A 14,831-nucleotide genomic window follows, 5' to 3' on the forward strand; every position below is an offset into this window, starting at 1 on the left:
TGCCAAAGGTTGTCACTCCCTTTCACATCGGGCAGACCATAACTTTGCCCACCTTCTTTCCGCATCCTTCAAGGGAAGAGGAGAGGCTCCACCGTCTGGACCCAAAACGTGCGCTCGCGTTCTATCTGCAGCGCACACAGCAGTTGCGGGTTGATGATCAGCTCTTTGTTGGCTATGTGGGTGCCAAAAAAGGTTGGGCTGTGCACAAACTGACCATCTCTCGGTGGGTCGTTCTGTGCATCAAAGCATGTTAATCCTTGGCCAAGAAGGAGCCTCCTGTGGGACTGCGTGCCCATTCGACCATGGCAACTGCAGCCACTTATGCCTTGGGACGAGGAGTTCCTCTGCAGGACATTTGTCAGGCAGCTACGTGGGCCTCGCTGCACACGTTTACCAAGCACTACTGCCTTGACAGTCCGGTCTGGAGAGACAGCTTCTCTGGACGTTCTGTGCTCAGTGACTTTCTGGTGTAGTTCTGTTTGCAGACCCACTACCGGGGTTGGTATTGCAAGGGTATCTATTCTAAGGTAAGGAATCTATCACTAACGTGTCTCTTTCAGATGCACAAGTTACTTACTTGTGTAACGATATATCTATGAGACATTAGTTAGTGATAGTTGCCTTACCGCCCCGCCCATCCTCCCCATTCTGCGAACTGATTACTAGGGTTAAGGTCATTCCCTTTTAGGGCCCTAGTTTTATGCACCAATTGTCAGTATCTTGCATGGCTCTGCGTTTCGCCGCGGAGTAGTTGTGTACAGAACTGCGTCAGAGCTCATGGGTGACTCCTAAGTACTCTCCGTGACGTCATCTCGGCGCCTACGACGCCAGTGACGGACGCGGAGCCGCAGGACACCACCTACTGGTGCGCATAGGTACTGCTAAGCAGAAAAACTATCTGGATCTAGTCTGATGCCTGGGGATATTCCAAGGTAAGGAATCTATCACTAACTAATGTCCCTTACATATATATTGTTACACAAGTAAGTAAATTGTGCTTCTGATGGGTTCTCCTTTAAAGCCCTTTCATAGTTGACCGTTGAAATTTCTCACTTTCAAAACTATATTTTAGTTGCTCTTACTACTGCTAGGCTTTCCTTGGTGCCTCCTTTCTAACCTCTCCCACGTCCTTCTAAGGAGAAGGAGAGACTTCATCGTTTGGACCCCAAGAGGGCAGTGAGTTTCTATGTGGACTGAACCTGAGAGTTCAGATTAGACGACCAGCTGTTTGTCAGCTATGTGGGCAAGATGGGGGGAAGCGGTCCACAAGAGAATTATATTCAGGTGGATAATCCTGTGCATCAATATCTGCTACGCCATGGCTAAGTAGTAGCCACCTGAAGGTATTCAACCTCATTCTACCAGAGCTAAATCCTCATCTTCTGCTTTGGCTAGAGGTGTCCCTGTGATTGACATCTGCAAACGCGACAACTTGGGACTCCTGCCACACTTAGGCAAAACATTATTGCTTGGATTCGGAATCGAAGAGCGGCGTCTATCTTGCTCTTTCTGTATTTCAGGATCCATGGGTGGATTCTTGAAGAGAAGAACCTGCAAGCAGAGGTAACAGTCACTCAGAGGTGACCGGGAGGCACAGAAGAGCAATGACCACTGATGACTGAAGACGCAGGAGTGATGACCGTGGCCTTGTTGCTGCAGCTTAGAGGACCAGGTGACATGGAGAAAGTCCAGGAGCTGTTTACGAGCTGTCCCACATCAGAAGTTGAGAACCAGGGGTGGTCGGTGTCTGGCAGGAGGACCAACAAGCCTTGGCAGCAGCAACAGACATAGAAAACGAAGGCGCAACATTGGGACCAGCAAGGTCCCAGGGACTCACCAAGCACTATAGAGTCAGAGCGGGCCAGAGCAAGCAGGGGAGCCCACTGAAGCAGTAGAAGACCCTCGAAAGGACCCACTGGCCAAAGGCACAGGAGTTGCAAGAGGACGCTCGAGCAGCTTACCGAAGATGAAGGCACAGGGTGCAGAGTATACGGTGAGGTAAAAGATCTTGGCTGGAAGAGCTACTGGAGGCTGGTGCTTTTCATAGCCCGAAGATCTCTGGAGTGCAGAGTCAACAAGCCTTGGCAGCTGCAATTTAGCATAGTGCACAGGGGTTCGGTTACAGCGGTTCCGGCGAGGGATACTGGCCTCAAAATTTCAGAGGAGATAGGTCAGGCCTCGAGGCAGTTGCAGAATCACCACCTGTGTTGCTAAGCCTTTCGAAGTCTGTGGGACGTCAGAGCAGCAGACCTGTTCGCTTCTTTGCGATGCCTGCAGATGCAGGGGAATGACTCCTTAACTCCAAGGGAGATTGCATTGGGTGTCCTTGATGCCCACCGGTCTGTTGAAGATCCTGGAAGAAGGAGAGACACAGACGACAAAGAAGACTTGCAGAACGGCGAGACCAGGAGCAGCATGAGTCTTCCTTGATGCAGTCTGTTTCAGGCGAAGTCCAGCAAAGTCCAAGTATCCAGGCAGTCAGTGACGTGGTTTCAGGCTTGAGTTTTGGCCCACGACTAATCTGAGGACTCACTCACAGGTAAGCCCTTTTATACCCCGGGAAAGGGGTTAGGACAACTCGGGGGTACCCACCAGAGGAGGGGCTGGACAGAGGGGAGGATATTCCCATGTCCTTTGTCCGGTTTCGCGCCAGAGCATGAGCCAAGGGCTCCCAGGACTGGTTCTAACTAGAGTATGCAAGGAGGGCCCCAAATGTGCCCTTTAAAGCAGTCTGGTGGCGCTGGCAAGCGCCCCATCCCAGCCCAATATATTAAGTCCTGTGGTCAAATCTCCCAGTGACAGGAAACCTATTCTACCTTTCACTGCTCGAACGCAGCAACATGGAGGCAGAATCATGTTTGTGGTTGACAGCAGCACAAGCTTGCTAGCAGACCCTGTAAGGCTGTTACTGGGACTACTGGGGGCTTCCCGGGGGAGCACCCCATAGCATGGACTCATACCTCCAACACCAGTAAGGGTGTTGAGGTGTGAATCCAACATGTTTGATACCAAACAAGCCCAGCTTTGGCACAGTCACTATATAGTTAGCCATTGTGTAATACCACATGGCCACTGTATGTATCAAAATGGCTGACCGCACTTACAAAGCCTGGAGAATAGACTCCGGGGTTTGTAGAGGGTGTCCTGCTCATGCAGGGCACACTCACACTTAGAACTCAGCACCCTGCCGTTGTGGTCTGGCTGGGTACTGAAACTGAGGAACAAAAATGAAGTGTATCATGCATCCACTTAGGCCCTTTGTAGACCAAATTAAAATAGGTTAGTTGTTGTGAAAAGTGCATACCTGCGGCTTTAGCAATGAGGGTAAAAGTTGTGATTGGTGAATGGCACATGGCAGATATCTTGAAAGGATAGCATGGTGGCTGTATGTGACGGGCATAGTTGTGTCAGAGGATTAACAGTTCACCAGATTCTTGGTTGTCACCTTTTGAATAGTGCATTGAGTGACGGAGTAAGCTCTGTTCAGGTGTCGAATGAAGGAAGATCGTCATAGTCCTGAGTACTCATTGTTTGAGTCTCATTAAAAATCCCTTAATTGCACTTTTCTGCACACCCGGCTTGACAAAACTGCATCACAAGCATTAGCAATTCCAAACTCTGCAGAATTCATACTGCTCACGGGTTCTGTTGGTTATGCAAGTTTGTTTTTTCACCCTCCGTTTCCTGTTTAATCTAATTTACCACAGTTGCAACAGCCACTTTCTTAATAAACAGATCAGTTTTGCAGGAAGGAGCTAACCTTTTTCCCAAGCCGTGCTGTTTGTGCATGAATCCTCATTAAAGAAAATTTGATAAGGTGAACTTTTGGGTACAATTTGCATTTGATGCTTCCAAGCCGAAAGCTTTGTAGTGTTGGCAAGTTACCTTCTGTGCAGCATTCCCAGATGCAGCTATTGTGAAAAAGGTGAAGATCAATAAATCGCAGAAACACTGGTGAATTATCCTTGCTTTCAACTCTAGTCTCCATTGTAGCATGTAAGATGTTCTAAACCTAAATCAAACTTAATACGTTGCAGTTTTGGGTAGTTCCATCACACAAACATTGATTAAACTGCCTAAATAATTTACAGATTACCAAACATGTTAAGTAATTGTATTTGTTTTATTAGGTTGGATGCATCATACTGGGGATCAGTTGGGAGAGAAAGTAACCAAGGAAAGCTATGCGATTCAGTATCTACAGAAATCCTTGGAGGCAGATCCTAACTCTGGTCAGTCTTGGTATTTCCTGGGAAGGTAAGAACTACTTCTGATTTGGCGGTACTCCATATATTTTTTTACATTGATGGCTATCACAGTGATGTGTGTTGGCACACTTGGAGCCAGAGATTGATTTTCTAAATTCTAATGTGGTTGTTCCTATACATTAATTTATATTATTGTACTTTCTACTTACTCAAATTCTTATTTAAAAAAAAAAAATCTTTTGATAACATCTAATATTAAAGATAAGTGTATGACCAGATATTTTGCTTGGTGGGGGTGAATCGAAACAATCAATGATTATCTCCCCACTCATTATTTTCCTAATAAGATTGTCGCCGATTCTTCAAACAGCTTCTTCACAATGATAGACCTCTTTCTTAACAAACTTATTTGACAGTTTAAAGCCAAGAATTGCTCCTGAAAACTAAGAGTACCAAAAAACCTCTGGGGATTGACCCTCCTGGACTATCTTAGATTCTAAGTGGCATACCTAGTAAGACAAGGCCTCTCTGTTTAACACGCTCTGTACCACATCACCAACCTGGCTTGCGGTAGAGCACAATCTTGTCCTACCGCTTTCTCTCATATTTTTAATCAATACAAAAATTGAGACATCTCCTCACTCATTCTTTCCCGCACAGCACAGGCTCTCTAGAAAATTGACAACAATCTTGTTCAGAAATGAAATACTGGACCTTGGCTTTGCTATTACATAATAACCTCAATGGAGGGTAGAGGGCGGTTCCTTGAGAACTAGGCACAAAAAGGCATCCCTTTGATAGGAGACCTGGGCTCCCCTTCAAACCCCACACCATTCTCCCAATTCAAACTCAATTTCAGTCTAGAAGAAATAGACTATTATAGCTTTATAACAATTAAAGCCATCATTGCTAAGCACAACCACCGAATATATTGGACCTTACTATCATATAGAGAAAAATGACTATAGATGGGCACTTAGCATCCAAACTCTATTCCATCTTATCACCCAAATTGTTCACCCTCATAGTAGGAAGCTAGCTCTTTGTGATAGATTGACAATGTGATATTCCTTGTAAATAGTCCAGGGGTTCCCTTATGAGTAGACCAGGACTTGCTGTGCAATCCCAAAGTGCTCTGTTAGGGGGTTAGTGCGATCGAGCAGCCTTCGGCTTAACACAGAGGAGTGCAAGACATTTGCAAATACACACAATGATAGATAAATGACACACAACTTAAGGAGATCCCCACCAATTTAAAATGAAAGACCTCTTTATATATGTTTAGTCATCGGCGAAAAATCGTTCAGGTAAGTATGTTTTTAAATCTGAATTCTTTTCACTTTTAAAAGTGGACACAATTCAATTTCTAAGTTCTGCAGTGTTATCCTATGGAAGGAAGAACAAGTTCTGCAAACCAGTATAGTACAGCAACTTAAAAGGCCAATCTCCAAGATTTAGGTGAGTGGTGGGCAAGGTCGAAGGAAGCACCTGCGGCACGGGGTCGGCTGAGTGTATTTTGCAAAATATCGTCAGGAATCCAATGTATTTCAATGGAGATCAGTCACTGCAGAAAAGAGACTGCAGGCTCTGGCCAGGGGCCAGTTGGCTGCACCAGCAAGTGGGCTCAGGCCTTGCGATGCTCTGGGTCGAGGAGACACCTTTGTTCCACTTCTCCAAGACCCAGGGGTTACGGGTGCACGGGCGTTCTTATGTATCAGATTTTTCCTTACCCGAGCAGTCTCCGTTGAGGTGGCCTGCGTGCATAGGCTGCAGGTGACGTCAGGGAGTACGGGAGTAGTGATACCACGATGGACTAGAGCTCTGGAGGGCTGGGGGTACTTGTTGACACCGATGGCCCTCTTCAACTCAGGAGGTCTTGAGGCTTTTATGAAGGCAGGCAGTCCTGACAGCTTTCTGGAGTCAACATCTGCAGACCTGGTAGACTTTGGCATAGTTTTTGAAAAGGGATGCATTCAGGCTGGCTAGCTGGTACGAGGTCAGATGCTTCCTCTCTCCTCTCTGCTATTGCAGCTCTTTAGTGTCTTCTCAGGTCATCAGTATCTGCTTCTCTGGTGCCAGGGGCTCCCCATAATACTACATTTAGGCATATTAGGGGAGTGCAGGGTAGTTGCCAATAATTACAGACCCTTGGAATCACTGTGCCCTCTATCAGACCACGGTACAAAAGGGGGTGGTGATAGACGGAGCATATGAATCAATCAAACACTCGCACCCAGTCAAAAGATCTGGGTTGAATCCATCACCGTTCTTTAGACCACTCAGCCACCCCAGTTCAGACATGGCTATATGCAAATCAGTCTGACCCTGTGCCTCATGGGAACAGTCCAGCCCGAACTGCCAAGCCATGTCTTCCCTGGACCGGAAACAAGCTTCCGAGGACCGGTTTCTGGCATTCCAGCCGTCTTCAGCCCGGCTTGCTTGAATCCAGTGGCAAAGTGAGCAAGGGACTCGCGTCTGAGCATACCCTGCCACACCCTTTGTAAAGTGGGCATAACCCTGTCCCAGATTTCCCAAGTAGGCCATCACAAAGATGGCTATTTCTGAAAACTTGTGTCTACCTCACGGAAGCCCACCTTAGGGGTGGCACTAGCCTGGAGGTGGCACCCCTACCTTATTAGCTAATTTTCCTGCCTGTCCAGGTGCCAAAGGGGTCCTGGACAAATTAGGCCCGCTTCCTCTCCTGTGAGGGGGAGCCAGATTTGCATTCCAAAGGCAGGAGCTCTTTGAAGCTTGCCAGCCACAGGAGGCTACTCAGCAGGTCTTCCTGTGAGCGCAGTTGTTACACCCTCTTCCCGGAGAGGCTTTTGTTCTGGGTCTCCTGAGAGCAAAAGGCTCTTACTCTAGGAGGTCAGAACATCGTCTCGGGTGGCAGGCCGGTAGAAATCAGTCAGCATGGACACCAGAGGCTGGTATGTTTTCATGGGGCACTTCTTAAGATGCCCTCTGGGTGCATTTATTGGTAAATCCAGCACTGGCATCAGTGTGGGTTAACCAATACAAGATGTTTTATATCAAACATCCTTATTTTCAATGAAGCCATTATGTAGCTGGAGAACTCGTTTGAATCTGTCCCCAATGCATGTTTTAAAATGACTTTCCTGTCCACCCTCACTGGCAGAAATAGGACGGACCAGCACAGGGGCATATCTGCTCATGCATGTGTGCCATCACATGTAAAATTCAGCACCCTGCCTTGGGACTGTCAGGCCTTCTGTAGGTGTGACTTACAAATATTACATGCAGTGTTAGGACAAGGCACACAGATATGTATCAGGTCGGGTTTTCACTTTTGTCTGCACCAAGATACACAGCCTGGTATGGCAATCTTGCAAGTGCTTGGTGAGGGGTCCCTTAAGGTGGCATAATTCGTGCTGCAGCACTAAGGGGGCCTCTTTAGTATCTTAGATCCTAGGTACCAAGGTACCATTTAGTAGGGACTTACAGACGGTGCTAAAGGTTTTGCCAATTGGGGGGTAACAGTTGTACAGTTTTGGGAAAGAGCTCTGGCACTGAGGATCTGGTTAGCAAGATCTCAGTCCATTTTCAGTCAAAATCACATGAATCAGGCAAAAAGTGGGGGTGACCATATCAAAAAGGGCCACTCTTCTACACTCACAAAAGCAATTCAAGGAAAATGGGAATCTATTTTAGACAAAGCAAACATCTCCCATGCCATGGGGGGGGGGAGGGAGGAGGGGGTGTTCCTTATGGGACCCCTTTGTACTCCGGTTAACAGCCTTACAGGCTTACAGGGTCTGCTAGCAAACTAAAGCTGCTGACGACCAGACCCTATTTGCCCTCCTGCTGCTGAGCCAAGCTAGGAAAGTATGACCACCTCCCAGACAGGACGTAGTATTTTGAGCTGGGGTGGGGGGGCGCTTACTTGCGTTGCCAGACTGTTTTAAAGGGCACATTTGGTGCCCTCCTTGCATACTCTGGTTTGAGCCAGTTCAGGAACCCTTGGTTCCTGCTCTTGCGTGAAACTGGAGGAAGGACAGAGGAGTAGCCCATCCTCTGGGAGGGACCCCCTAGACGTCTCAACACTTTCCCTAGAGTACTTAAGGGCTCCCCTGTGGGTGGGTCCTCAGAATAGTCTTGGGACCAGACTTCACCCTGAAACGGTTGCTCTTCAATTATCTGGACACTTGGACTTTGTTGGACTTTGACTGGAAACAAGACTACACCAAGGAAGACTCCTGCGTCTCCTGGTCTTGCTGTTTTCAAGTCTTCTCTCCTGAACCTCTCGACATCGATGGGTATTGTGCTTCTGTGCCTCCTGGTCACCTCCGAGTGGCATAGACTGTCCTGTCTGCTCGTAGGTTCTTCATTTCCAGAATCCACCCTTGGATTCCATTGGACTCCTACAGTCTCCTCCAGAGGCACCTTCTTTGAGATTTCCCATTGTCGTCTACGCCAGGTTCCGATATCACTTCACCTCTATGCACCTGGCTTCGCTGGTGCAGGTAACCTCGTTCCAGGTGCATCCATGGGTGGGGTGGCTTTCCAAGCACCTGTCCTCCAAAGGGTTTCTTTGGGGGCCTCTGGGAAGGGTCCTGTTTTCTTAAAACTGCAACCACGACTTCTCTGTTGACTTCCATTGGGCTTGTTCCTGTGTTTCCACATTGCACGCAGCTCTTGTGGGGTTCCTGGGTAATTACCTCGAGTGGTTTCTTGTGTCCCTGGCTCCTCTTAGTCTTCTGGTCCAAGTCCAGATCTCCTTTGCAGTTTGCATTCCACTTTCTTAATATATGGTTTGGTCTCCCCGTGAGACAAGTGTATATTTGTGCTACTTACTAGATTAGTTCAAAGTATTCTTGTGTATTGCTTTGATACCTCCGGGTAGGAGAATCACCAATGTATTAGTGAGTGTGTTGTGTAATAAATAGACTTATTTTTATGTGCACACTATGTGGTTCTTTTTCAGTTAACTGACAATACTGATTAAAGTTGGTAAAACTAGCTGCTTTACACTCCAAGATAAGCCTGAAGGCTACTCTCCAAAGCTACAACTTATCAAAGACAACTAAAATCACCATAATGGTTGTCTGCATTAGTGCAAGGTGCATCACTTAAAGTGTGCACCTTATACTAAGCCAGCCTCCTACAACTGTACTCCCATATGGTAAAACCTGGCCACTAATAAGGTTGCATCCTCTCTAGCACAATGCAGATTATGGACTGTATATGGCTCACTGGACCACCCATCAAACTCTTCAAAGACACAGATTGTTGCTGAAGTTGCGGACGGGAGACTGGAGATCTACAACACATGCTCCTTGATTGCACATCCTCTAACAAATTTTAGTCTGAGGTCAGTGAAACAATCTCCCCGATTCTGCTTAGTAAATTATCTCACTTTGATAGCACTTGAAACTCCCCCCCCTGAAGTAACCTAGTGTCTAAATGAAGTTCTTATATTGGACTATTGGACATACTAGTTTGGATCTCAAATCTGTTTTGTCAAATTGGAAGGACCTATCTTGAGTTATAAATCCATACTTGGTGAGCTTGGGTCCAATCCATTAGAGGTAGAGATGAATCCTTAAAGGCTTACTTAAAAACCTCATCAAAGAAAAAACAAAACATTTGGATAAGACTAGAGTCATAAACTACTAATCATATGCTGCCATAAAGCCTTTTCTATTCCTGAGCTAAAATCACAGATCCACTACTACTCATCCCTCTTTTTTTCAAATTCTTCCCCTAAACACTTTATACTACACAAATCCCTCTTCACCATCCTGTTCCTTCCTCCCTCACCCGCCCCCTCACCCCACCCCTGTCTGGTACGTTCATCTATCTCATCTGCTATTCTTTTTTTTTTTTTTAAAAACCTTTATTGTACCTTTAAATTTCACACAGCTGTTGGCCTACAACCCGTAGGGCCGGCCGCCATCACATTCTTATAGTTACCATGCAATAGGATAAAGCTTGATACTAAATGCGATTCTCATGCAGTACTTATTACAATTTAAAACATTTTTTTTAAAAAGGGTACATTGCTCGCGATACTCTGCTGATCAATACTGGTTTTTTGGTTTTCTATTTTTTAACAAAAACAACAACAAAAAACATAAGGAATCACATTGCGGTCGTCCATTTTTGGTTATTTTTCGCATTAGCTGAGTCAAGAAGCGCTCCACCAGTGCACACCTATACTAATCCCCTCCAATACCACACACACTCGCGATGATAGGAGTAATTGGGCTCTCCTGGATGTAGCTCCCCAGTTGTCCCTTCCTTCAGGTCCCTTCAGTACTCCATCTAAAACCTAGGTCCACCCCGTGCCCCGCGGTCACCATTCACTCTAGAGGTCAGCGGAGTCTCTCAGTCCTCTTCCCCCTCCTCATCCGATATTGTTTGATCGTCCTCCAGTAAGGTATCACAGATCTCCCCTCTATATACATTCCACGGAGTCCAAATTTTATTCCATTTCCCTGGACAGGCCCGACTAGAGTACACTGCCCTTTCCGTCACCCTGTCCATGTGTAAGCACCATTGTGATTTCGCTGGTACTTCCGCCGCCCCCCAGCGCTGTGCGATGTCTCGCTTGGCTATCATCATACCTAAAGTAGCCCAGAGTTGACCGTGCCTGGACAAATCGTTGGGGTCCCATATATTTAGCAAGCATTTTCGTGGCTCGGGACCTAGGGAGGTCTCTAGTGTCTGTGATATAGTGCGCATTATTTGCCTCCAGTATTCCTGGATATGTGGGCAGTCCCATAACGTGTGGAAGAACGTGCCCTCCTCCCCACACCCGCGGAGGCAGTATGGATGTTGTGCTCTATGAACCCTCACTCCCATGTCGTATAATTCCCTCAGTCTGACAAATGGAACCACCTCTCCCCTCTCTCACAGGTCGCCTACCGTAGATATCCCTATAGCATCCCATTGTGAGAAGCCTCTGCTGTTTCTCAGGTTTCCCAGGGCTCGAGAGTCCCATAGTGGTGTAAGCTTGGTTATTCTCCCCTTCCAGCCTAGTGCCGCTGTCGCTGTATGCCATAGCGCTACAGTAAGTCTAGTGGGTCTCTCCAGTCTACGTACTCTTCTTTGATCGTACAGTGGGGCCAGCAGGCTATTAGCGCCGATTTGCGCCCTATCAGCCTGGAATGCTGGGTCATTTTGCGGAGCATGGATCCATTGGTTAATGGGTTTCAATTGTGCCGCCCAATAATACAATTTCAAATTAGGCAACACAATTCCGCCATCAAACCAGCCCCTATGTAGTTTGGCCTGCGCAACGCGTGCCCGGAGGTTTCCCCACAAAAGACTTGACACCGATGCCGCTATCTTCCTAAAGTATGTCGGTGCCACCGGGTATGGCGTATTCTCAAGTATATATAAAAAGCGGGGTAAAGACATCATTTTATAAAATGCAGCCTTTCCCAACAGCGTCAGAGGCAGCCCCGCCCAGAACTTAACGTCCTGCTTAAGTCGCTCCATGGGAGGCGTCAGATTTTTACACATAAATTCCGTTGGGTCCCTTGTAACATGGATACCCAAGTATTTAAAGGAGGAGCCAGCTGCCCGTAGCGGGCATTCTGTGCTCAATGCCGGGACAGGACCCTTCAGAACATACATCTCCGATTTGTTCCAATTTAACGTGTAACCCGATACCTTACCATGGCTATCACAGAGAGTCAGGAGCGCCGGCACCCCATGTTCTGGGTCTGTTAGGTACACCAGCATGTCGTCCGCATAGAGGGAGAGCCGGTCCTCTGAGCCCTCCGCCCAGCGTATTCCTTTCAGCAGCGGCGGTGTTCTTATCAAAGTAGCTAGTGGTTCCAATGCGATTGCAAAGAGCAATGGTAAAGTAAAGTCCACATTTGTAAAGCGCACAATCACCCGTAAGGGTCTCTAGGCGCTGGGGGCCGTCGGGAAGATTAAGCGAGCTATTGCCCAGAGTCACATGGTGCTGGGCTAACCTGCCGCCGGAGCCGGGGATCGAACCGTGGTCCCCAGATTCCAGCGTCAGTCGCCCTGGCCGCGGCGCCACACCTCTCCCTCAATGGTGAGAGGGGGCACCCCTGATGGGTACCCCTCCCCAGAGGGAATGTTCGAGAGATGTGCCCGTTTGCCACCACCTGTGCAACCGGGTTAGCGTACAGTAGCCTAACCCATTCTATAAACTTGGAGCCAAAGCCCAGACAGGTCAGGACCTCAAACAGATAGTTCCACTCTACTAGGTCAAAGGCCATCTTTGCATCCAGAGCCAGTATAACCGCTTGGTCAGGGATCGATTCCGCCTTCGCCAGCACCCCGTGTAATCGGTGCAGATTCAGCGCCGTATTTCTGTGAGGCATAAATCCGGATTGGTCTGGGTGTATGACACCGGGCAGATGCGGCACAAGTCGGGCAGCCAGGAGTTTGGCCAGGATCTTAACTTCAGCATTAAGTAAGGAGATAGGGCGGTATGAGGAACATTCCTCTGGCGGTTTCCCCGGTTTGGGGATTGCTACTATGGTGGCCAGTCTCTGATCCGGTGGAAGCATGCCCTTCTCTAAACACTCCTTGTACATCGCCAGTAGGTATTTACCTAACCCCTCCGGCGCTGTTTAATACCATTCTATAGGAATGCCATTTGGCCCGGGCGCCTTGCCGGGCTTCAGTGCACGTATAGCCAAGTGGATCTCTTCCGTAGTTATGTCTGCATCTAACTCAGCAGCAACCTCTGGAGGTGTAGTGTCTGGACCCCGATCGGCTCCAATGCCGCCCTAGCCATTTCTGCTGTTACTTCCCGCTCCCGGGTGTATACCTCTTCGAATTGCGTCTACTATTCGCTCCGGGCTAGTGTGTACCTCTCCTAGTTTGTCCCTCACGCGCTGTATACCTCTGGAACTCCCCCCCCCCCCCCCCCCTCTTATCCAGCCATGCCAACATCCTACCCGCCTTGTCCCCTACCTCATAAATCCTGTTCTGTGTGTCAGTTATGTGTCCCTTAACTTGGTTCCGAACATGGTCCGTGTACATTTGTTGTTGGAGGTGTAGTGCATGCGACGTGTCTGGAGTGGGGTGTGTTTCATGCGCTGTTGTCATATCTCGCAGTGTTAATTCCAATCTAGTTAGCTCGTCAGCTTTCTCCCTTTTGTAGCCCGTGATCGAGTTTATGGCTTGTCCCTTTAGTACCGTCTTATATGCCTCCCATAGGACCTCCGAGGAGCGTACCGAGGCAATATTTTCCGTGAAATACTGCGTTGTCGTCGTTTTGAGGGCTCTCCTAACCTGAGGGACCTTGAAGTATGCAGCATGTATGGGGTATATTCGTTTGCGGGACTTCTCTTGAGTGGAAACTGTTAGGGTGATTGGGGAGTGATCAGATATTCCCCTTGGATGAATATCTATGGTGTCCACGTGTTGTATACCATCACCCAGTGCTAAAAAGTAGTCGATTCTCGACAGGCTACCATGCACGGTGGAGTGGAAGGTGTATTGCCTAGCCTGAGGGTGGGCATGCCGCCATATATCGATTAGACCCATAGCTGTCAGAAAACGTTGGAAGCGGGAAGGTCCTCCAGTGGGTGCCGTCATCGGGAGTCTATCCATCTGCGTATCTATAGTGGCATTAAAGTCTCCCCCAAGAATGACATCACCCTCGGGAAGGGTCAGTAAAAATTCTGCTAGTGCCGGGAGCTTCACTGAGTGGAGCGCCGGGGGATGTATACAGAAACTAGTTTCAGGAGCCTCCCATCCCACCGTCCCTGCAGGGCTGCGAAACACCCCTGCCCGTCCGTCTTGGTGCTCAGTGGAATGAAGTGGGAGGATTTCTGAATTAAAATGTCAGTCCCCCGCGACCCTGACGTAAATTCTGAATGAACTAACATTTTGTACCCTCTCCTGTCCATGGCTTTGGATGCCCCACCCGTTAAGTGTGTCTCCTGCAGGAGTGCTAGGACATGCTTCTGCCTCTTCAGTGCGGTCAATACCAGTCCACGTTTCACCTTATCCCCCAGGCCTCTTACATTCCATGTCAAGATTCGCAGGGGGGAACCCTGTGAGTGTGGCTCTACCTCTCCGTTCTACGTGTCGGGTCGTCCGCCATACTCAGTTATGTAGTCATTTGCTTGTCTATCATGATCCGGGACCTGAAAGCTACGTCTCTTCCCCTCAGCTAAGTGGCGCAGATGTAAAACATCATATCTCGACCTTACTTGTGAATTCCGAACTCTTGCTAAGCATCTCGAAGTAAAGACAATATATCTTGACCTTACACATGTATTCCTAACAAAACCAAAACAACCCCCCCCTCTCTCCCCCCCCCCCTGCCCCCCTGCTTAACGAACTTTCAACTGCCCGCCTCCCCAACTGAGCAGAGTGCTTAACCCATCCCAAAACCAGAGTACTTGCGTGTTGGGGGAGAGCGTCTCCCCGGGCAGGCGGTATCCCTGCTCTCATCCGGGCTACCCAGGCCAGCGTCCAGCCGCGGCTGTAAAATACTTAGTTCAACTAGCAAAAGGCAGCGGTCATTTGCGCCCCATTCATTCCGGGTCATTCTCCTCCGTCGGCCTCAGTGAGTTCTTGTGTCGGGGATCTGCCCGAGCCCCCTCTGCCTGATGTCTGTGACCCGGTCCGGCTGTCGTCGCGGTGTCCGTGGTTCGTTCTGCG

The 14,831-nt window shown here is 48.4% G+C and overlaps 1 protein-coding gene across 2 annotated transcripts in view; it reads left to right on the forward strand.

Annotated features, from left to right (window-relative positions):
- KDM6A (lysine demethylase 6A) overlaps window positions 1–14,831 on the forward strand; it is a 1,083,812-nt gene that overhangs the window by 400,944 nt on the left and 668,037 nt on the right. For both annotated transcript variants that reach the window (XM_078658310.1, XM_078658311.1), the window contains exon 10: window positions 4,131–4,257. In XM_078658310.1, coding sequence (XP_078514436.1) covers window positions 4,131–4,257 — 127 coding nt within the window. The remainder of the gene's footprint in view (window positions 1–4,130; window positions 4,258–14,831) is intronic.

Source organism: Lissotriton helveticus, chromosome 8, assembly GCF_964261635.1.
Source record: "Lissotriton helveticus chromosome 8, aLisHel1.1, whole genome shotgun sequence".
Taxonomy (NCBI): Eukaryota; Metazoa; Chordata; class Amphibia; order Caudata; family Salamandridae; genus Lissotriton; species Lissotriton helveticus.